Source organism: Helianthus annuus, chromosome 16 (genome assembly GCF_002127325.2).
Source record: "Helianthus annuus cultivar XRQ/B chromosome 16, HanXRQr2.0-SUNRISE, whole genome shotgun sequence".
NCBI lineage: Eukaryota > Viridiplantae > Streptophyta > Magnoliopsida > Asterales > Asteraceae > Helianthus > Helianthus annuus.
This window is the reverse complement of record NC_035448.2, coordinates 183,895,181-183,919,629: the sequence shown is the minus strand read 5'-3', so window position 1 is coordinate 183,919,629 and position 24,449 is coordinate 183,895,181. Positions and strand designations below refer to the sequence as shown.

The 24,449-nt window shown below is 37.2% G+C and overlaps 2 protein-coding genes and 1 long non-coding RNA gene across 4 annotated transcripts; 2 read left to right on the top strand and 1 right to left on the bottom strand.

Moving 5' to 3' along the window:
* Positions 1 to 5,821: 5,821 nt before the first annotated feature.
* On the bottom strand, positions 5,822 to 6,301 carry LOC110920166 (putative RING-H2 finger protein ATL53). The gene has a single exon (XM_022164397.1). It carries the CDS (start codon positions 6,299 to 6,301, stop codon positions 5,822 to 5,824), a length of 480 nt encoding a protein of 159 aa, XP_022020089.1.
* A 1,774-nt stretch (positions 6,302 to 8,075) lies between these two features.
* Positions 8,076 to 11,103, top strand: LOC110918565 (PLASMODESMATA CALLOSE-BINDING PROTEIN 5). Its single transcript, XM_022162865.2, has 3 exons — positions 8,076 to 8,524; positions 8,610 to 8,637; positions 10,789 to 11,103. Exons 1-3 carry the CDS (start codon positions 8,161 to 8,163, stop codon positions 10,937 to 10,939), a joined length of 543 nt encoding a protein of 180 aa, XP_022018557.1. The 5' UTR covers positions 8,076 to 8,160; the 3' UTR covers positions 10,940 to 11,103.
* Positions 11,104 to 15,615: 4,512 nt separating this feature from the next.
* On the top strand, positions 15,616 to 20,804 carry LOC110916712. 2 transcript variants are annotated; one of them, XR_002579937.2, is made up of 10 exons: positions 15,616 to 16,274; positions 16,508 to 16,580; positions 16,705 to 16,768; positions 16,864 to 17,238; positions 17,332 to 17,438; positions 19,048 to 19,123; positions 19,229 to 19,314; positions 19,483 to 19,963; positions 20,049 to 20,105; positions 20,549 to 20,804. It is a non-coding gene; the product is annotated as an uncharacterized LOC110916712 (long non-coding RNA). The 2 variants fall into 2 exon arrangements; XR_002579936.2 differs by having other exon boundaries at positions 16,864 to 17,438.
* The last annotated feature ends 3,645 nt before the right edge of the window (positions 20,805 to 24,449 follow it).

Sequence of the window (24,449 nt, the reverse complement as noted above, 5' to 3'; positions counted from 1 at the left end):
TCTAACTACCCTTAGGCAGATTTATACAGTCGAAACAGCAGAAGGGAATTCTGTTAACATAGACAAGGTTTTGCAAGAAGGAAAGATATTAGGCCATAAGTTTTCTGCAAACCTATTACCTATGAATTTAGCCGGATTCGATGTAGTATTAGGAATGGATTGGTTAATAACCAACCATGCTCGAATCCTGTGTGATAAGAATTCCGTAGAAATCCGTACCCCCACAGGAGAAGTAATATTAATTTCAGGAGATAGACCTCGAAAGCCACTAAAATTCATTTCAGTAATGAAATTGGCTAGTTATTCAAGGAAACAAGAAATGGTGTATATGATTTCTGTAATCATTAACACTAAAAGTAAGAAACTCCAGGACATCCCTATAGTTTTAGAATACCCAGATGTTTTTCCTGAAGAATTACCTGGTTTACCACCTGATAGGGAAGTAGAGTTTAGAATTCATTTAATTCCAGGTACTACACCAATAGCTAAGACACCTTATCGATTAGCACCTACTGAAATGCTAGAATTGAAAAAGCAATTAGATGAATTACTAAGCAAAGGATTCATACAACCTAGTTCATCCCCTTGGGGTGCACCAGTGTTGTTTGTGAAAAAGAAAGATGGATCAATGAGGATGTATATCGATTATAGGGAATTGAATAAAGTTACAATTAAGAACCGATACCCATTACCTAGGATTGATGATCTTTTTGATCAATTGCAAGGAGCTAGGTATTTCTCTAAGATAGACTTAAGATCTGGATATCACCAGCTGAAAGTGCAAGAGGAGGACATACCTAAAACTGCTTTCAGAACTAGGTATGGTCATTATGAGTTTACAGTCATGCCCTTTGGATTAACAAATGCTCCAGCTGTATTTATGGACATGATGAATAGGATCTGTAAACCCTACTTGGATAAATTTGTGATCGTTTTCATTGACGATATACTTATTTATTCCAAAAGTCAGGAGGAACATTGTGAGCACTTGCATACACTCTTAACATTGTTAAGAAAGGAAAAGCTTTATGCCAAATTCTCGAAGTGTGAATTCTGGCTACAAGAAGTGCAATTTTTAGGTCATATGGTGAATCACGAAGGAATTCACGTAGATCCTGCTAAAATAGAAGCAATCACAAATTGGAAAGCTCCACGAACAGCTATGGAAGTTAGAAGTTTTCTAGGCTTAGCTGGATATTATAGACGATTTATTAAAGATTTCTCTAGGATAGCTATACCTTTAACTAAGCTAACCTGTAAAGCTGTTAAGTTTGAATGGGGATCTAGACAAGAGGAAGCTTTTAGGATTCTAAAGCACAAATTGACAAATGCTCCAATTTTAGCTTTACCCGAAGGAACTGAGGATTTTGAAGTATACTGTGATGCTTCAAAATTTGGATATGGATGTGTGCTGATGCAACGCAAAAAGGTAATTGCGTATGCCTCTAGGCAATTGAAAAAGCACGAAGAAAATTATACAACTCATGATCTAGAGTTAGGAGCCATAATTTTCGCCCTTAAAATTTGGAGACATTATCTGTATGGAAGTAAGTTTACTATCTATACGGACCATAAGAGTTTAAGGTATATATTTGGGCAAAAAGAGTTAAATATGAGGCAAAGAAGGTGGATGGAAATCCTAAGTGATTACGACTGTGATATTCAATATCACGAAGGAAAGGCAAACGTAGTCGCAGACGCCTTAAGTCGTAAATATCATAAAAAGCAAAAGCGAGTCCGTGCTCTTAGGTTAAATCTACAATTAGATTTAATGGAACAATTGAAGAAAATTCAGGGAACGGCAATCAAGGACGATGCCGAAGGAATGAAAGGTTACCTAAAGGAATTAGAACAAGGAAAGGATGGAATATGGAGATTCCACAAGAAACGAATTTGGATACCTAAGCAAGGAGAATTAAGAAATAAGATTTTAGAAGAATCTCATAAATCTAGGTATACTGTACATCCAGGAAATAATAAGATGTACCAAGATTTAAGAAATAATTTTTGGTTGATAGGAATGAAAAAGGATATAGCCGAATACGTATCTAAGTGTCTAACCTGTTCACAAGTTAAAGCCGAACATCAGAAATCTTCAGGACTACTACAACAGTTAGAAATGCCTGTATGGAAATGGGAACTCATAACAATGGATTTTGTTACTAAGTTACCCAAAACCAGAAAAGGTAATGATGCTATTTGGGTAATTGTGGATCGATTAACCAAATCAGCTCATTTTCTACCAATGAAGGAAACCTTTAGCATGGAAAAGTTAGCCAAGTTGTACGTAGATGAAGTAGTATCCTTACATGGAGTCCCACTCTCCATTGTATCGGATAGAGATAGTCGTTTTACTTCCCGTTTCTGGACAAGTTTCCAAGAAGCAATGGGAACTCGACTTAATTTGAGTACTGCATATCATCCTCAAACGGACGGACAAAGTGAAAGGACGATACAAACCCTGGAAGAAATGCTCCGAGCATGTGTAATTGACTTTGGTGGTAATTGGGATAGCCATTTACCATTAATTGAATTCTCCTATAACAATAGTTATCATTCGAGCATCGAAGCTGCTCCATTCGAAGCACTGTATGGACGCAAATGCAGAACTCCCGTTTGTTGGGCAGAGATAGGAGAAAATCAGTTATCAGGTCCAGAAATTGTACAAGAGACTACAGACAAAATAACTCAAATCAAGGAAAGATTGAAGACAGCTAGAGATCGTCAGAAGAGCTATGCAGACAACCGCCGTAAGCCATTAGAATTTCAGGTAGGAGACAAAGTACTTTTGAAAGTTTCTCCTTGGAAATGAGTAGTATGATTTGGTAAGAAAGGAAAACTGAGTCCCAGATATGTTGGACCATTTCCAGTGATCCAACGAATAGGACCAGTAGCTTATCGTTTACAACTACCAGAAGAATTAGTTGGAGTACATGATGTGTTTCATGTATCCAATCTCAAGAAATGTTTATCAGACGAATCCCTAGTAGTACCTCTTCAAGATATAGAAGTAAACGAAAAGCTGAAATTCGTAGAGAAACCCTTACAAATAGAAGACCGGAAAATCAAGTTTCTCAAACACAAACGACTAGTGTTAGTAAAAGTCAAATGGGAATCCAGGAGAGGACCACAATATACTTGGGAACTGGAATCAGAAATGAAGCGAAAGTACCCTCATCTATTTCAGTAAATCTCGAGGACGAGATTTTTCTCAAGGTAGGGAGGATGTAACAACTGCCACTAAAATCAATAATTAGGACAATAATTAGTCAATAAGAAAACCCTAATTGAGACATCCAATTAATTCTGCACTAGCCCTAAAATTTTCAGAATGATCGGAATCAGGATCAGGGCCCCTAAAACTCAAGGGGGGCAAACCCTAGTTGATAATTATCTAAAATAAGACGTTGCTCTGTTCTAATTGGCTGGATCTTTGAGTCACCTAAGCTATACCCGAGCTAGGCAGCCTATGAATTAGACTGCTTAGCTTACGGACCGTAAGAGATCAGGCATACGGTCCGTAAGCAGGTCCCAAAAATTAGTATAAATAGCCGACCTTGGCATTAGAACTCTGGTGTTAAAACGTTGCACAAACCTTCTGTGAACGTTGAGTTATTCCGAAATCAGTCTAAACACACACACACGATCACAAGGTGCTGCTGCAATCAGGGTAATAACTCGATCGCTATTACGATTCAACGTCCGATCGATTATAACTATCCAACGATTGTCCGAGTGCTGCTCAAATTGAGCTTGTACTTTATTATTCATTGTGATTTCAACTTGAATGTTTGAGTGCTGTTCGAATTCGGACTATGCTCTGTCATTCGTTGTGAATCCATTGAATTGTTAAGTATCGCACTTGATAATAGTTGCGAGGGTTTAATCTCGTGAATTGACGTAACTGCTGAATTAGTTACTAATCCCGTTTGTGTGTGCATTGTTATTTAAATTAGGTTAGCAGGCTAATCAGTAAAGCTTATACTCTGCTCGTAAATCTGCAATGTGAGTCATTCCTCTTTTATAAACTCTTTTCTCACAGTTTATGAGTCATTCTCTTTTTATCAAACTGTTTTTCAAAACTCCAAGTTATTTTTAAAGTTATAGTTACAGTGATTAAGTCTATGTAATCACCAAGTTACAGCCGGTATGTGGGGTTTTGTATACATTACTTCTTTCCCATCACACTTGGACAAACGGGTGGCCAAGGGGTGATATGACCACAGTCACAGACACCATTGGACAAATGGGCTAGCCAATGGATGGTCGAGTGACAAATACTGTGGGTAGTTGGTTTGATATCAGAAACATTGTAATTCCCCTTAATACTGTAGATTATAACAAATGTGTCGTTTTCAGTAAAATGAATGATTCACTCAGTATTTCCCCGCTGACAAAACCTTTTTCAAACATGTTTCAGGTGATCTGGTATGAGCAAAGAAAAGTGCCGTGGAGCACTCCCAGCTTAGAAAAGTGGCTCAATGTAAATAAATAAATGAACATGTTTTGAAAATAAAGATTTCCCTGAGAAATCACATTATTATAAATTTCGGGAACTTATCCCTAAGTTATGAAACGAGCAGTTTAAATTATTGAAAGATCCTGTTTTTAAAAAGACTTCCGCTGTCGCTTAAATTAAATACCACGGGATTCCTGTCCCGCGGCTCCTGAAACGGGTCAAACCGGGTCGGGGGCCGTGACAGAAACTAATGAAGTTTTCAATGGTATATATAGTGGAATATCATGAACCTGTTGCCTCCGGTGAATCGGCGCCAGTATGGCCGGCCGAAACCCGGCTCCGGTCGCCGGAGTAAAGGGAGGAGGCAGAGACAAAGTGTGTGTCGGCTGAGATGAAATGGTGAAATGAGGGTTTGAGGGATTTTAGTATGGTTTATATACTAGGGTTTTATTAAGTGGGTTGGGCCCAGGGCCTGTTAGCGTGTTTTGAGCGGCCCGATAAGTCTCCGAAGCCCGTTTTCACTCCCGTTTCTCATATGTTGTCGTAAAATAAAATCTTAGAGTCGAAACAGTTGAAATTATGTCATATACCGCTATTAGACGCGTATGGTCGTCGGTCGCGTTAAATCGCGTAAAAATTGTTTCGTTCGTCATTCCTTATTCGTTTTTCGATCCGTTTCTAACTGCGGATTTTTTTAAGTTTATTTTTTTTAAGTTTATGTAATGTTTTTTAATATTAATGAAAATATTTTGTTAGTTTATTTGTTAAATGTTAAAAAAAAAGTAAAAGATTAAAAAAATAAAAAACATAAAAGTGGTGGGGTAGGATCATCTAGGACCATCCTCCATACCCTCTAGTTTTGTGGGATGGACCATCCTTGAGAGGACTATAATGTGACGCCTACGTGGTGGATCATCCTCCCTTGGAGGACCATCACAATACCCTCTAGCCTAACTTTTATAAAAGGGTAAGTACTTATCTTATACTACTTTTTTATTATTTTAAAAATTTATAATTAGGGAACAGAAAATTATTAAGAAAAAAATATAAAATTTTAATGTGAGGCATATCATAAATTATTAAGGAAACACTTAAGGCATATCATAAATTATTAAGGGAGTGCTTGGTCTGCATGGAGATAAACGGGTGATGATGTGGTAATGTCAATGGGTCGGGTATGGGTTGGGTGTGGCTAATCTCACCCATACTTGTTTGTAATATCTTGTCTCATACTTAACCTATTACCCGTCGGGTATCTGACAAGTATTTAACAATTCCAACAAAAAACATCTTACATGAGCCTTTGTCAACTCATTTTTGTACAATATTCAAGTTCAAACCGCTGAAGCATGCTGAGGCCGCTTACTCAACTGGTCGGGAGGAAGCCAAGATAGATATAAGAACATCATGTGTCCGAGGTATGGCATTAGCCCGACAAAGAGGGCAATTATCATGCGAAAAAAGCCACATATCAATACACGAAACATGAAAAACATGTGCACATTCCGGCATTATTCTAACCTCCTCATTTTCTTCAAACTCACCCAAACAAACCACACATGTCCCTTCTTTAAACTCTTTTGAGTACTTATGAATAGCCAACAACGTCGATGAACTACTTGAGCTCGAGCCACTTGCACTTAGCGGGAGTGACAATCTAGAGTTGGTTTCACGGGCAACCCGAATTCTTGGACTGCGATCCATGTTTGGCGGCCTAGCCGGCTCGGTGGTGCCTAGAGCATTATTATGGAGACAGTTAACGGTTAGGCAGTGGATCAAAGCCACTAATATTGCACCAGAAAGGACCCCGAGAACCCCAACTAAGAGTGGGTCAACAGCCATGGTGATTTGATTACTGTTGAAATTATATATGTTTATATATACATGTATAGTTAATAGTTTTAGTATTTGACGTTGATGGCACGGTGTATATTCAAGACTTTGATCGCAAATTTGGAGCCAAATTAACAAATGGTTTAGAAATGTGTTATATTATATGATCACTTGTAATATTATATAGGTTAGCTAGCCGTGCAAGGAGTTGGTTCTTTCGCGGCGGTACGACATCATTTCCTCAATGGATATGTTTTGCCAAAAGTACTAGAAACATCAATATTTACGATGGAATCAATGCTGTTTTTATTATATATATAACAATTAATATAATGTGTTTCTTAGTATATTCAACATATAAATCATCTCAGCTTTTTTTTAAAAGATAACACAAAGCATATTGGGTTCAATAAAGTCCACTCGTATGTTGTTGTACTACCTCCATTTACCTTTGTATCCATGTGTACAGGTTCGAGTCCTGTAAAATTGGATAATAAGCATACGGGAAGATTTAGGGAGTTTAGGACAACTCCCTCTATAAATGAGCATTTAGTATGGGGTACCAGTAGCGAGTTTCACGTACTGAATTATATTCGGTATCCCTCTTTTGGCGTTTTAGGTACCGGTATATAACGATTTTTACCTTTAAATACCGATACCGTACCCAAATTTTCAGAATCGGCACTGAGCTTATCCCCAATCCCTCCTCCCTAACACAATGTGTTTGTAAATCATCTTGTTTGTTTCGTGTCTTCATGTTGTTGTCTATTGATTCAAATACAAACAAGATCCAGTGGTGAATCTTCACCCTCGATCCCACCAATTTTTCGTTCATTGTGTAAACTTTTATAAAAATTCTCATATTCTTTTAGGGGCTGTTTGACAACTTCTGAATGGTTAAGTGCTGAACCAGTAAAAGGTCTGAACCATTAAGAGTCAATATAATGCTTAACCATATAGATGCAAATGTCTGACCAATTCAGATTAGAGGTCTTAACCATTCAGACTCAGTATAAAACTTAACCATTCAGAGCCAAATGTCTGAACCATTCCAACATCTGTTCGCGAAACAAATAATCTGAAACATTAAGTGTTGAACTAGTAAAAGGTCTGAACCATTAAAAGTCTCATTAAAAGGTAAACAAACAGGCCCTTAGTATAAATATTGGATTTTGAGAGTGCGGGCCCCACTCAATTTTTATTCAAGCTCCGTCACCCGACAAGATACATGTTTGCCTTTTGTTCTAACAATTCAAAACTAGGTCTAAAAAAAGACCAAATTCGAACTATATTTCACCAAGAAAATCGCATTTTGTGTCACACAAATGCATCAATAATGTATTACGAGCACTGGTGGATCTTGCCCGTTGAACGTGACAGGGCCGAAAGACACGTGCACTAAAAAAAGCCCGGGCCAAACATAGTATATATAAAAAATTCCGATCAAAATGCGAAAAATTAGCACTACGGCCGAAAAACTTGCCCGGGCCGTGGCCCTGCCACAACCCTTCTAAGAATCGCCCCTGATTACAAGTGATAAACCACATCGTGTACCTTCGAAATTCTTCACACACACTCAAGATCACATAAAGGATAAATCAGATCCAAACGAACCCACAATGATTGCTAACACGTGCGAAAACATGTACTTTTTTATAGTTGCCAAAGAAATTTTTTTTTTTTTTTTAAACTGATTTGTTACGGTAAAAAGAAACCAAGAAACGGTTAATTTACCCCCACGATCTATCCCCTCTCACTAAAGTCCAAACCAACGGTCATATTTCCTGCAAACCAAACCAAAACAAAACAAAACACTCTTCACACTCCATTAACATCAATCATTCTCCCTGCAAATCTCCACTCCAACAATGTCTCCAGAACCTTCTCATCTCCTCCGCCTCCTCCTCTTCCTCTCCGCCGCACTCCCCCTCTCCTCCGCCGCCGCCGCCACTCTCCACCAACAACAACAACAATCCGGCGGCGTTTCACTCAACCTCTGGTGTGTAGCCAAGAACAACGCCGAAGATTCCGCACTTCAATCCGCCATCGATTGGGCCTGTGGAGCCGGTGGAGCCGATTGTTCCCCGATCCAGCAGGGCGGCCCGTGTTACGATGGGTCGGATATTAGGAAAACGGCGTCGTATGCGTTTAATGATTATTGTACTAAGAATGGGATGACTGAAGATACTTGTAATTTTGCTAATACTGCTGCTTTAACTTCGCTTGATCCGAGTAATGTTTTTCCCCAAATTTTTGCTCATGAAGTTTGTCATATTGCTGTTGGATTTAAATTTAAGTTGAATTTTTGTGTTTTTAGGTCATAGCAGTTGCAAGTTTCCGTCAAGGTATGTATCTTGTTATTATTTCGGTTATTATTTCGAAGCTTTCAGTTAGCGAATCGGAATGATATGACTTTAGCAATGTGATTTGAAGTTTGAACATTTGAAATCGGTGATATAGCGGTTATCGTCCCCATGGAAAATTACTGATATTATCAGTGATATTGACCGGTTATTATATTTGACCGATATAATCGATATATCACTGAATTGTTAGTGTTAAATTGCTATATATGAAAATTCGGCATGATATTAAAATTACTGATATTTTACTGCATTAACTGCATAGGGCAAGAATGCTCAAAAACAATTTTGAAAATATTTAGAGATATAATTTGGAAAATGAAACATTAGGGACACGTTCTTTTCGGGACCAATTTTTTGTCGATATGCAAGAAGCATTGATGTTCTAGTGAGATGGTGAGGTAGGTGGTTATGTAATGGCTTATGTGTCACACTTAAAGCAAAAAGTTTAAGTGCATTATGTTGTTTTCGTAGTTCTTAGCGTATTCTTGGGTCTGAAATGAACAACTCTCTATAGGGCATGTATACCAATTTTAAGTAGAGAACCGTATAAACCATGTCTTTGTTGTAAAATGTTGAACATGACACAGCTGTGTAACCGCAAACTTCGTTCTTTTGCGCTCTTTCTGTATGTAGTCGCCACTATGTACAAGTGTGTATGTCAGGGGCGGACCTACATAGTGGTCCGGGTGGGCGGCCGCACCCCTTGAAAAAAAAAATTTAGTGTATATTTTAGGCAAAAAACCCGACCGCATCCCTTGAAAATATGGTTGAACACCTCATCCGCACCCCCAGCAAATAATTTCTGGGTCCGCCACTGGTGTATGTTCTTGTGGTTCTCTGCATAACCATGTGTATGTGTGTGTGGCTTTAACTGTGTAATCACATAATTTACACTCTTTTTCCTCTTTCATTATGTCGTGTAAGCACTATGTACACAGTGCACGTGGTTATGCAGTTCTTTACCTAGGTTGGTTTTGTTTTGAATGTGCTGAAGGATGTAAGTGAGTTTGGTTAAATTGTGAAAGTTAGAAGGGATAAAGGTTGAAGTTGTGGGTTTTAGGACGAGATAAACCAACAGAGTATAAGGCCATGTGTAGTCATAAAGCCCCTTTGGGGGCGTTATGCGACAAGTGGCGAAATGCGTAAGAGAGGGGGGCTTTATATCACAAGAGGGTGTAGTGGTAAGGGGGTTATATAACCTCTTCAATTATACATACATATGTATGTATATATGTGTGTGAGTGGGGGGAAAGATTGTGCAGATGAAAACGCCGCGAAGAGGATCACGGGAGACAAGATTTTAACCCCATAGCGCCCCCTGTAATGGTGTTGGGCGGCGCTATGGAGAGCCATAGCCAGAAACGCCGAGATGTGCCACCCCATTACACAAGGTCTAAAAGCTAAAGATGGGTGATATCATTGGTTAGGTATTTGTTTATTATTCGTTGAAGAGATAATTCTGAATTGTTGGGTTAATCCTAATCGGAGTTGAATTGGGTTCAAGATAATTAGAAAGGTTGAAGATAATTATTAGTTTTTTAGATATATTTATCTAGTTAGGGTTTAATAATTATTTAATTGGTGTTTGAGTAATGGTTGGTTGGGTTTAGTTTAGTATAAATAGATGGTTAGGGTCATCGTTATAGGTGTGCTTTGATTGATAAATAAAAAGAGTCTAACAAGTTGTTCAATCTCGTGTGTTTGTGTATTTGATCAAAGACCTGATTTCCAACATTCGTTGCTTATTGTTATGAAACAAGGTATGTTCAGTATAAATTGGGGTAGATTATACATAGTATGGTGTCCTTTCGATCACTAATGATGTAGAGTTGGGTCAAAAATCGGTTGTTCAAGTGTGTTGCTGGATCCAGCTATTTCCAACATGTGCATCTATAGCTATAACATGAGTAGTTAGCGAAAAGCCGAAAACATTCTAGTATTTAAGATTATGCTTTTATCATCACTATAATAAGCATTTAATGAACCCAAGTTTCAATCTTCAAAAGTTAGTTGACATTAATAACTCCTACTTTTTTCTTGTATTCCAAATTTGCCAATGACTAATTTAGAAATTAATTTAAAAATGCACTGCTAAATATATATATATTGAATATTGGTTGAAAACTACAGTATGGAAGGGAAGACCACACAAGGAACAGCAGCAACAACAGGAGCAGGGACATCAACTGCAGATATCATAAGTAAAGGAGTAAATGTTGCATATGGTGGTATGTTGTCATGGTGTATGTCTTTGTTTATAGTTTTGTTAAATTTTGTTTAGATGCCTTTTTATTTTCTTAAGTTTTACCTATGGTGGAGTCAACACGAGTTAATTTGACAAAACCAAAAGGGGGTGTATTATGAGGAATTTTTCTTAATGACAATGTATCTGGTCTATTAGTTTAACAGTTTAGCATATTATTAGATGGAAATTTGGATGTGTAACTATGGTGTAGATCAAACCAGTTTATTTTCTAATGCGCGTCAAAATTTGTTGGGTTTAGGCATATTTCCGAAATAGATTGAACTTCATCAGAAATACATTTAAACCACTGACTTCGTGTGGGGATCATGGTTGGGACATGATTTGCCACCTAGGAACATGAATGGAAGGCTACACCACCCCCTTGATTGATCCACCATGGTTTGCATGGATTAAACCATGACAACCATGGTCCTCCTTTCCATTTTTCAACAAATCATTTCCTTTTTGTTTAGACAAAGATAATAAATAAGGGGCTAATGGTTTGGGTCATGACCATACCCTTAGGGTAGTGGTTTTAGATGGTGGATTAAAGATGAGTTACATGGCAGGGTGAACACTAATGCATTTGTAAAACAAGTGTTTTTTTTTCTAAAAATGCATTTGTAAAACAAGTGTTTTTTTTTTCTAAAAACCACAAATTTTTTGCATGATAGTTGAATGAGTAGTGTGGTACACAAAAACCCTGAACCCGGAAAAAATACCTGGACCCGGGTTTTTTTAAAAAGTGGGTATTGGAAACCCGACCCTGCCCGTAGGATATGTTGTAGGATATGTTGTATGATGTGAAAACCCGAATCCGGGTTTTTTCAACCCGTTTTGTACCCGGATTTTTTTATTTGATAAACACTTCATATATCTTAGGCCATGGGGTATGGGGCTTGGGTTGGGGCGTGGGTTGGGGGAAAACGCCCAAGCCACCACCCCGGGTGGGCTTGGGTTGGGGCGTGGCCCTTGGGGCTTGGCTTTCAAGCCGGGCGTGGGGCGGGCTAGCAAGATGACATGGCAGGCTCTCAATGGCCAAACCAAACTAGCCATTTCACATGCCCCCATGTGTCAACTCATGCCCCCAACCCAAGCCCCACCATACCCCATCCAAAGTGGGTTTGAGAATTGAGTTTTGAAATTACACGTGTCAACCAAAGCCTCAACCCACGCCCCAACCCAAGCCCACCATACCCCACGGTCTTATTTCTATTGTGTTGCGTTATCATCGAATGGGCACCGAAATAAGCGATAAAATTTTACATTTTTAATACGAATTTTATTAATAAGCCTATTTTTTCCACTTAAAAGTTTTCTATTTAATTCTCTAAATATCACCAAGTTAAAATTATGTTCGTTAAAATATTAAATAAAGAAAGAGGAAGATGGCACTTATGTATTTACCTAATGGTCAAGAGTAGTTATTTCTTATGAGGAGACCAAAGTTTAATTTTTGAGAGGTGTAAGTATTTAAGGGGAAAAAATTAGTCATTTAAAACAAAAACAAAAAAGATTAAGAATGATAATAATCATTTTTTATGAGTGATTCTAAAAAAATTTATACTATATAATAAAAGAAACCAATAAAGGGACACATGTCATTCATTGAAGTCATCTAATTTTTCTCTCCTATTTAATTATAGATAATTAATATTAATTAAAAGATAATTATAATATTAAATTTGATATAAATTTAAACAATTCGTATAGAAGATAATATAATATTTTGAAATATTATTAGATTTCAAAATTATTTATCCTGAAATTAAAAAAAGAGGTACACTAAATATAAATTAATATAATGTAAATGACTTATTTCAAAAATGTTTATAAAGGGTAAACAAAAACATTAATCAATGTTTATTGGTTCTACACTATTATTTTCGTGTTCAACTCTCAACTCAAATACAGTATTCACTATGTTTACGTGGCATTTATAAGAACCATCACCGCAATCACCCTTCCATCATATATCGAGTATATTCGTTCGTTTTTTAAAGATATATTTTTTTATTAGATTCATTCAACCCGTGTAATAAAAGAGGTTTTTTAAAGATATAATATTTTTGTTATTTACTATACAAAATTGCATTTATGCAACTCGTGTAATACTCCGGGTTTTTAAAAATATAATTTTTTTATTATGTGGTATATAAAATTAGATATATTCAATCCGTATAATACACATGGTTTATAAAGACATAATAATATATAACTTTTTATTGATTGATATATAAAATTACATGTGCTCAACCCATACAATGCATGAGGTTCTTAAAAATGTAACTTTTTCATTATTTAACATATAAAATTAAATTTACTCAACCCGTACAATACATGGTGTTCTTAAAGATATAACTTTTTTATTATTTAATATATAAAATTACATTTATTCAACCCATGTAATAAACGAGGTTTTAAAAGATATATTGTTTTATTATTTGGTATATAAAATTACATTTATTCAACCCGTGTAATAAACGTGGTTTTTAAAGATATATATTTGTTTTACTATTTAGTATATAAAATTACATTTATTCAACCCGTATGTTACATGGGGTTCTAACCTAGTTATTTTTATAATGTAATTGATGTTTTTAAATCGTCAGTGATCCAAATTTGCCATTCAAAAAAAAAATGATGTTTTTAAATTGCAAAAATATAATGTCAAAAAATAGGTGGTATTAAAAAAGCCCAAAGCTTTAGTTCTTATTATTTTAATATGTATTTATATATTTGTTTTAAATTGTAATCTAAGTTAACTTAATTGTGCTGAAAGGATATTTAAATGACTAAGTACGTTTTAATTTAATTAATATTTATCAACGGGTTTATTCGATCCGTGCGATACACATGTTTTTTTTAAATAACCTTTTAGTTAGTAAATATATAACATCACAGTCGTGATACTCTTCACCCCCAACCTCCGCATCATTCGTGCTACACCGCTTGTAGCGATGTGTCACAGACCATTGCCCATCACTCACCCTCCATCACGTGCCCACTCGAGTCGGCCTCGATAAAAACACCCAATTTTGGCATTGGACCCGGCAAGAGATAAGAAACTATCCAATCCATTGTTAAACTATTCTCTAAAGGTACTAGGGGTGGTTATCACTCATCACATTCAATCACCATTTGTCACCTCATTCCATCGTACATTTAACACTTCAACATCAAAGTCAAACCTACACACACTGCACACACCATCACAGACGTGATACTCTTCACCCCCAACCTCTGCATCATCAGTGGCGGACCCAGGAATTTTTCTATGGGGGTGCGGAATATTTTAAAAAATTTTAGACCCCTAGGTATATAAGTAAAAAAATCAGTTCGTATCGGGTCGGGTCATGTAAAATAAACGAACATCAAACTAAATTTATATAATCATCAAAAATATGTCAAACCTTGTTACAAACATAATTAAAACGTCGACGCCCTACGGATTTTCATTTTTTGAAATCTATCCCAAATATCATCTAAAACTAATTTCTTAAGCAATTCTTTCTTTATATAACATAAGTTCATCGCTTCATAACATAATGTTTCAATTTTAGCTTTCAACTATTCAAGCCCTAGAAATCATAACGTAAGTTGTAAGCACCCTAAAAATATATAAACAACATAATCACCCTAAAAATATATAAACAATATAATCACCCTAAAAATCATCCAAACAACCATAAACAACGTCAAAACACATAAAATTTCAAACCTATCTAACAACTTTATTACCCTTTTTCTCCTATAATATCAACCAAAATCATCAAAATAACAAAGAAACTTACCCGTGTTCGGATTCCGGTTAGATTTGGTGTCAAACGACGGTGGTATGGTGGCTGATTACGGTGGTTGCTGGCTGCTGGACTGTTGTCGCTGGGTGATGTTCGTTGGCAGTGCAGGGACGCAAGAGAGAGAGAGAGCGGGAGAGAATTTCTAAAGGTTTTGGGCTTTAATTATTTTATTATAGTTTGAAACATTGTTGGGTTTGGTTAATGGGCTAAGACTTAGTGGGCTAGCTAGTTAGGAATTATAAGTGGGTAAAGGTATGGGTGGGTATTTGGGTTTAAAATATAAATTGATAACACTTTTTACCTAAGGGGTGCGGACGAAAAATTTCAAGGTTGCGGTCGAAAAATTCCAAGGGGTGCGGACGAAAAATTCCAAGGGGTGCGGACGAAAAATTCCAAGGGGTGCGGACGGGATTTTCGACGGAATTTAGCACTAATTTGTTTTTTCCCCGGGGGTGCGCCCGCCCACCTTGGGTTGACTTTAGGTCCGCCCTTGTGCATCATTCGTGATACACCACTTGCGGCGGTGTGTCACAGACCATCGCCCATCACTCACCCTCTATCACGTGCCCACCCGAGTACCCTAATACACGAATTTTCATCATTCTTTCCAAACATCCATTCTTTATTTCCTATATAATTCAGCGTAATTTCTACAACAAAGTCATACATAAACATCAATACACTATATCAATGTAAAAATTTACACTTTTAACATACTTATATAAATAAAGATAAGTACACACCATAAATCAGTTGTGGTCAGAAGAATGATCAGATATAATCGGCTCATCTTTGCTTTTTGTAACTTTATATATGGCTTCCACACATTCTTCCTCCTTTCCAGCATCCACGTCGTCATCAGAATGAACCTCGGCTACATCTCCCGTGGTAAGACTAACGGTTGGATATCTGGATTATTTACAAATTTGTTAATCAAGACCAACGGAATTTCCGACAAATTGCCGTTGGAAATATTAAGCTACAAAATAAGAATCATTTATGCAAAAGTATGTGTGTGGTGACACTATATTTCCAACGGATAGGCCGTGGGAACTCATGTCCGGAAATCAAATTATATATATATATTAAACCCATTAAGTCTAACCACTTTTTGAATCAATCTCTACCGTCGGATCATGCGGAGATGAAATCTCAGCCGTTTAAACTCACAAAAATAACCGCTCTAATGGCGGTTCAGGGTGGTTATTGGTTGTTCCACCTTTTTCTACACATGATCTCCACAACTTTGGTGGTTGCATCTTAATTTTTCCCCAAAACCATTTTTTATGCAGTTCACAGAAGTTTTTAGCAGTTTAGCTAGACATCCCATCTTTGTAGGTTCACGTTTCCATCCACGTTCGACGATTTCTCCTCCCCAACCACCCTAGGCCACCCATTATAAATCCTCCACCACCCACCATCGGCCAAAGACTGCTCTCTCTCATATTTTGCATTTGTTATTGAGGTTTTCTGATTTCTCTGATCTCTTGAAGGCTTGAAGCTACTTATGGTTTTCCCCACTGTAATCGATAAAGAATTAGTGAACCACACCATCACATAGCATATATCAGGTTCGTCTTTGTGAACCTAATTATGGTATATCCCCTTAATTCACGTCCTCTTCATCAATTAATATCACTGAAGCCATCAGATTGTAAACCAACATCATATTGCGATTTGGATTTGCATTTGATTTATACTCATATCACTCTCCCTTTTCAATTTTCGATTTCAGATGGGAGGCATTAAATTTGCATTTTATTTTATACTAATCTCACTTTACCCTTTCATTTTCGAATTTCAGATCGGGAGGTACTAAATTTTGCATATATGAAGGAAATACATGTATGCTAGAGCGTCGTTTTTTCGCCTACCAGGTATTCGATGAAATGTCTACTAACTTTTAATATTGATATTTTTTTCATTTTGTAAGTTTTATTAATGTTTCTATAACCTTTATGATGGAAAGGTTTTTGTTTTTCATGTTTTCGAATCATTTAGAGTTTGAAAGTGAACTAATCGAATGTTGGTGGTACAAGAAATTTAGGAAGCACCTGAGTTGCTGGTAAGTTGTAACAGGTTCCTTTATTTTTATAATTGTTAAATTAACCATAATATCTAAACTAATACTTTTGATTTTCAAAATGGCTGGTGCCACAGGAGGAACGGGAAGAAGCATTGGGGCTGCAAGTAAGTAGAAGTTTAACCGCTGTGTTGGCAGTTCTCAGCAGTTTCATAGCTTGGGAGTTAGCCCAACCTTTTCATGCCCACGTGTGATGATTGTTCAACTCCCATGTTTGCTTTATACCATGAAGACGAATTTGTGTGGTGCTTTACGGCGATCTGCAACATTCACCTCTGCCTAAATTGATTCCTATGGTCTTCATATGGTGCTCTCAAAGATCAAACCGAAGTCGTCTTCCTCTCTGATGGCTAGGATCTCATGAATTGCACTCATTTGATCGGTTGTCGTAAACTCAATTGCATCCCTTGTATCCTCACATTTCACATGGAGGACACATTGAAAGATCAATCGTCTGTTTCTCGTGATTAGTTTTGCACTCTTTGTCATAAGTGTGCAGATTGAGATTGTTGTTTGTCTACTAAAATTACAAATTGTTTTTACAGGAATCAAGGGAGGAGAATCGGCTTCGGTATCCTATGCGATCAGCCACCAAATCTGACGATGAGAAGCTTCCTGTATCCGTTCCGTCAATTGCTTAGACGTCTAGAAGGTTTAATATTGGTTCCAGTAACTATATCAGGGCCATCTATGGCCAAGTGCAGAATGGGCCTGTGCACAGGGCCCAAACCAATATAGGGCCTAAAAATTTCTTTTTTTAATATATATATTTAAAAAAATCTTTGTGTTTTATAAAAAAAATTATTAGGCCTGTGTTTAGATGTTACAGGGCCTGTTTATTAAGTTTAGATGGGCCTGTGTTAATTTACTAGTCTTGGACCCACCAAGTCCATCAAACTCCCATTTTTGTTTTAGAGAAATAGCCTTAAGAATGGAAGAAATATAAATGATAAGGGAAATTGACCTGTAATAATCTCACCTAGACCTTATTGGCCATTAATAATCCCACCTCATAATATTCCCCCCACCAGTCCCACCTTTCACCTATTTTTCCTACAATGGTCCCCCGTTAAAAAAAAACTTAACTCCCAAGTTTTTTTCCAAATTACAAACAGATTTTTTAGGGCTTTTGATTAGAACGACGATACGAGTCTATTGATGTAAAACTTGCCTCGAAACGGTGCTCCAAACGATGAAAACGGCGCTTCAATTCGGATGTTTATATTTCCAATTAACCAAAATCAAGTCACTTGGAGCACTATTTCGAAGTAAGTTTTACATCAATGGACTCGTATCATTGTTCTGATCAAAAGCCCTAAAAAAATCTGTTTGCAATTTGGAAAAAAGCCTAACTCCGTTAAGTTTTTTTAACGGGGGACCATTGTAGGAAAAATATGTGAAAGGTGGGACTAGTGGGGGGAATATTCTGAGGTGGGATTATCAATGGCCAATAAGGTCTAGGTGAGATTATTACAGGCAATTCCCCTAATGATAATAAGATTGTGAGTTAACTGGGATTTGTGGGTAGGATAATATAAAACTGTAGTTTCAGTCAAAGCGCTTTTACCCAATCAACAAAACAAATAGATTCTTCAGTTGGCCGATATTTCATATTACTCCATCCTGAAACGATTTCCAGTGCAAGAACCCCAAAACTATTAGGCCTGTGTGTAAGTGTTACAGGGCCTGTTTATTAAGTTTAAATGAGCCTGTGTTTAAATGAACTAGTGTATGGGTGTGTGCACAAGAAATGAATAAACCCAATTGAAATGGGTCTGCCTTAGTATAAAAGTTTAATAGGCACAGGTTAATAAACAAACATATTTCAAATCAAACCCATTAAAGGGCGCTGGGCATTGTGCGACTGTGCGGGAAAATAAGACCATCAGACGCGTGCTCGCTGTGACGCTGTGTGACCAGACCAGGCGATCATCCTCATCGACGTAAAGGGTTTTGTTTAAGGGAGAAATTGAGGGTTAACCAGGATATCATCATCATCGGTGCAGGATTTTTTTGGAACATCGAATCAAGGGTTTTGCGAATAGGGCCCAAATTTTTATCTCGCACAGGACCAATTTTTTATTTTTCATTTTCGGAGACGGCCCTGAACTATATTGTGATTTATATGCTAGACTTTTCATTAGTTTGTGCATTTGTTTGGCTATCTGTGTGCTTTGTTGCTATTAATTATCATTAGAGAAGCTTTAATTATCTTGTGTTTTGACCCATATTACCACCTTCTAAACATTACATTTTTGTAGGTTGTCATTGGAATGAATGTTGCTGCATCTGAATTCTATGGAAAAGACAAGACGTGATTTGGACTTCAAGGAAGAGGTGTGTTTCCAGTTCATATTTATTATTTTTTATATTTAATAATAATGGATATTTCTCCGTAACTGCACTCTGATGCATGTTTGTTTCATTGATCCCTTAACGTAGAACAACAACGGGTCTCAAAAAATATCCGAAGTGCAGCTCAAAGATCTCTATAAATCGTTTGTGAGCGAGTACCCTATTACTCAAAGGTGATGCATGTTTGTTTCATTATTTTTGCATATTTTTTTTTCGAATGCCTTCCAACCCGTTACCTGACTCATTTGACCCGCTCATTATGCATCTGCTTAATCATGTACCAGAAGTTTGAGTCTGCCAAATAGATATTTGATTGTTCTTATATTGTTTTGTAACCATAGGTTAACCAAATTGGATCTGTTACTGGGAGCAATGAAGCTGTGAAAATGCCAAAGCATGCTGGTTGGGGTGTTAGACTATGGGGGGTAGAGGAGGGTAGTCCTTAAAGGATGGTTCGCCATGTAGACGGCCACGTAAGCGGGTGTGAGTATGAGCCTAAAGGGATGGGCTAGGGGTGTGGAGGATGAGCCCCTTTTTATATACATACGTATGTATGTATAGTTGTGTGTGTGTGTGTTGGATAAAGAAGTGAGGGCCAGCTTCAATGTCTAGGGGAGAACGGGGACGACCCGGTGGGCGGTGCGCAGGCCGTCGCCGCTCCTCGACGCACCGGGACAAGCCCCATGGGGAAATATATATTATATAATATGCGTTTTCAGTTGTTTTTGCAACTTCATTTTTTTATTAATAATATTATAGTGGTGTCACAATGGGGAAACAAAGGATACCTTCATTGCTGATCTCTCTGTTGGTTTAGTGACGGTAGTGATTATTTGTGTCTACAAAAATATATTGAAAATATAATAAATAAACTGATAATAATTATATAAAATAATTTATTTATCAGGGCCAAATCAAGATTGGAGCCCCATGCAGGTCTGAACGTCAAGCCAAGTACAATCAGGTTGGTTTTTCTCTAAACGGCATGGCCTGGGGTGATCGCTCTGCGCCCAAATTGAAATAGGGCCCGAATATATATAAAATTGGTATGTTAAGAATTTCGTAGTTTACCCGTGTAACAATTCGGTCCAGTTTGAAACTTGTACCCGGCCGTTTAACCTTTACGTTTATATATATTTTCATATTTGAAATATGTAGTTGTGTTTATATATTATAGTCATTAACGACTTTATCATTTTAAAAGTTTTAATACAAACCTAATAAATTTGAGGGAGAGAAAATCGGTTCAAACCTTCAAAACCAAACAGCCGACCCACCCAACCTGACCACTTTGGTTTTTCATTTTCTAAAACCGTAGTTATGGTGGCCCAAAATTTTCGTTAAAACTGGTCAACCCGTTGGATATGAATCCTTGACTTGACTTTCACTTAATTAATTTGTGTTCAGCTCTTGCGAATTGAAGAAGAACTCGGGTCAGAAGCAGTTTATGCTTGAAGAAGAACTCGGGTCAGAAGCAGTTTATGCTGGAGCCAACTTCAGGAAGTTCGTAGAGCCCTACTAGATTTGCGTTTAGTACGGTTGAAATAAAAACTCAAGGGAAGGGGCAAAATAGACCTTTTCCTCATAATAATTGTATCTTTAAAGTTTTATGTGGATTTTGTTTTGTGGTAATCAATCATTTTGGCCTATGGTATTTGTTGTCTCTAGCAGCTTTCCACAAAGTTCTTTAAAATACTTGCTATGTTTATTATTTAAATCGTGATGATAGTGTGAGATTAGTAACTAAGTTAACTTGTGTATATACAAAAAATAATAGATTTTGTAAGATACCCGAAAATGAATAATAAAATGCCATCAATCCGAAAATGAAAATCGAAGAAATCATGTATTAATGCAAAAGAAATTTGATCCTATAAATTACCCGAAACTAAAAAACATTGGTCGTTATGATCTCTAAAAAGACTACCATAGTCCCAATAAAATCTTTTAACAGCACCATTAGTCTGGTATTTCTACATAGTATGCGACTTTAATTTATGTTTTTAACAATCTCTAACGCAATGTTTAGTTGATTTACCTCTCATTGATAGTTGTTCACAAAAGAGTCACTAGAACCTCCTTTTCAGGTGAACTCTTATTTATATCTCTTCTTTATAACTGGTAGAGATCTGAAGCGATCTTCAAGAAACCTGAAGTCTAGCATTTCAATTTATGGTTGTTATGACACATATGGAACTGGTTATTCTAAATTGACTGTGTGACTTCTATATTCGCAAAAAAAGTAGATTATGAACATTCTCACCTGATCTTTGTGAGTTGCGGAATGCAATAAGAGTTATGCCACCTTAAGATGTGGTTGCTAATGTCTTAAAGGGCAAGTGGGATCATGAGAGGACCAAATTTTCTTTACCGTGATCGCTGAATCCGGTAATGTTATATCATTTTATGCTTACTTTCAGTAATATTTCGTCTTAACATTGTTAAACATGTGAAGTATGCAATATATATTTGAAGGCTTTGTAATCAATCCTCTTGCAACTTGCAGAGTTGCAGTTACTAGGTGAACCTGAGGATTGCTCCATTTAGGTTGGTGCTGTCAAAACTTTGCAGAAATCTGACTCCTAAATGTCACTAGATAAATGGAAACAGTTATGAGAGGCAAATACATCTCTTATATTAAAGGTGTCATTGGGAAATATATAACGGTGTCATTTACAGCTGCAACATGTAGTCCTGGCTAAACGGGTAGGCTGGGTCACGGGTCAAAACAGTTTGGTATAAAAGTATAAAACATGTCCAATTTGGTTCGGGTCAAACCGGGTTAAGACCAAAAAATAGGTTCCAGTCAAGTCAAAACGAGGATTTTAGAAAAATCAAATGACCAAAATCATTTCTTCCCTCTATTTACCATCAATTACCTTGAGGAATGGGTTGGATTAATTTGGGTTATGTTTCATCTCCAACGGGTAAAATTGGTTGCAAATCGCATATTAAATCACTTTTTCATAAAAGTGGTTTTTTATTGTAATTTACACACACACATTCCGTAATCACACTTAGCACACAATGTTTTTAGTCAACCCTATTCAATCTTTTTTTGTATACCAAAGCAGGGCCGGCTCAACCATTTTGGTGGCCTAAGCCGAAGTAAAATCTTGTGGCCTTTTTCCCAAAAAAAAATGTATGTAATTGAAAGTTAAACTTGAAGGGCCCAAGTGTAATTATTTGAAAGATTGTGTTAAAATTTAAAAATAAGAAAAAAAAATGCTGAAGCATGGATTTGAACTCAGGTCTCACCAACATCCATACATACACAAAACCACTACACTACCAACCATCAATCTGTTGATAACCCACACCCTAAGTTTTTTTATAAATGGACTGTAGTTTCATTAAATTGTAGAGGCCCTATAGTTTTGGTGGCCCAAGCCTCATTTGGCTTACCCTTGGGCAGGCCCTGTACCAAAGCTTGCCGATGTTGATCGTTAACTGGCCAACACATGCTGTGGAACTATAAGTTGCATGTAGTTTGTTTGTTTAAATGCCCATGTGTCAAAGCAGGTCAAATAATTTGCTCCAAACGAGTTTGGTAGGATGGGTCCATGTTAAATGGGTCAAACGGGTCAGCTTTATAGAACGGGTCAAGCATGTTGGCTTTATTAAGTAGGTATCATTTTCTTTAAATGGGTCGCATGGGTTTGTTTTCCTAAAGGTCAAACGAGACAGATTTCTTACTTGGGTAATGGGTCAAAATGAGTTTTTTATAGTATAAGTCAAAGCATATCAAGTAAGTTGGTCAAAACGGGAAGGTAGATTGGGTTTGTTCTATCAGGGAGCATGGCATGAACGTTAGATTTAATGGTCAAGTGTACCATTATAAAACAATATCGGTAAAATGTGAGACGCGCTTGAAAATATTATAAAACAAAAGGTAGAGTTTAGTAAAATGGTACGATCCTTACTATTAAGTTAGTCAAGTAAAAAGAAACCGAGTTTAATTTTTAAGCTTTGAACAGTTGTGTCTGAACACTTGCATGAACAATTGATTTAATCATGTTTATGAGACTCGGTTCAGGTATTTCCATAATCATGTTTATGAGACTCGGTTCAGGTATTTCCATTTTGTTTTATTCTCATTTATTAAATCAAGTAGAATATATTGTCTTACCGTACATGACTGTTACTTGGTGTTATATTTCGGCTGACTATGGGTGTTTTTCATGTTTTTGTAGTCAATGGCCACTTTACGACAATTCAAGAGTAGGTGTTGGAGCCCTAATTTCAAACGGAAAACATCGCTTGGGTTTTGGTTGATGAGCTAATAAAGCTACGCACTTTCAAATGGGCGGTGGTTATGTGGCCAACATCGATTTGTGGCAAAGCGGTGGTGGTCGATGTTGGTAGGTGACGCAGGTTTGGGGAAGAGCGACGGTGATTTGTGGTAGTAAGCAGTGTGGATGCCCAAAAAATAGATACTGGTGGAGTGGATGACACGTGTGGGGCATTGTTACGCTGTTAGCGTAACCCGTCCAACGGACGGGTATTAAACTAGTTGGGAATGAAACCTGAAAAAAAAAGTGTGGTGACTCTAATTAATTATTGGTATTTCACCACTAACAATAGTAGGAACCATTGGAAGTTTCCGACGGATCACCGACGACTCCTTAAATACTGAAAAAATATACATATAAAATGGATTATTCATGTAAGGAGAACGAAGTCTTCCTTATGAGGGAATGGAAACTTTCTCTACCAAGACGCGATTTGCCTGCGCGATCAACACGTCGGGTAAAACCAAAATCGTGAGTTCCTGTATGAGCAACTCATCGGAGCAAAGCGGACAACATCTTGGTACGGCTTACTTGGGCTGTTACAAATGGTGTCAAAGCCAGGGGCCGGGCGGGTGTGTTAGTGAGGACACTGGGCTCCCTAAGGGGGTGAAGATGTGAGTCCTACATCGGTTGAGAATGAGAACAAAGTCTTTCTTATGAAGGGGTGGAAACCTTCTCTACCGAGAGGCGTTTTGCCTGGACGAACAACTCGTTAGGTAAAACAAAAGCCGTAAGTTTTGGGCTGTTACAATTCCACCTGCCATTTGAATTTGATAAAATCATGTTGGTTATATTATATTTGAAAGAATTAACTAAGGTAAGTGGGATGGCTCTCTGACCCTTCAAACCTTTCAACAAGTACACGGCCACACTAAATTAGGTTGTATCCTTTGAATCTAGGTTCAACTTGTAATCAAGTTGTTCCAGCTGAGTAGACCTTCACTTACGGCCGTAATACTTTAATCTAGGATTGGTGAACTTCGTTTTATTATATTCACATCGATATGCTTTAGGAT

Excerpts from the sequence above, each read along its gene's own strand:
- LOC110920166 (XM_022164397.1), bottom strand. The coding sequence starts at position 6,301 with ATGGCTGTTGACCCACTCTTAGTTGGGGTTCTCGGGGTCCTTTCTGGT.
- LOC110918565 (XM_022162865.2), top strand. The coding sequence starts at position 8,161 with ATGTCTCCAGAACCTTCTCATCTCCTCCGCCTCCTCCTCTTCCTCTCC. Across the intron at positions 8,525-8,609 it reads TTTAACTTCGCTTGATCCGA|GTCATAGCAGTTGCAAGTTT; the intron begins GTAATGTTTTTC and ends TTGTGTTTTTAG. Across the intron at positions 8,638-10,788 it reads AGTTGCAAGTTTCCGTCAAG|TATGGAAGGGAAGACCACAC; the intron begins GTATGTATCTTG and ends TGAAAACTACAG.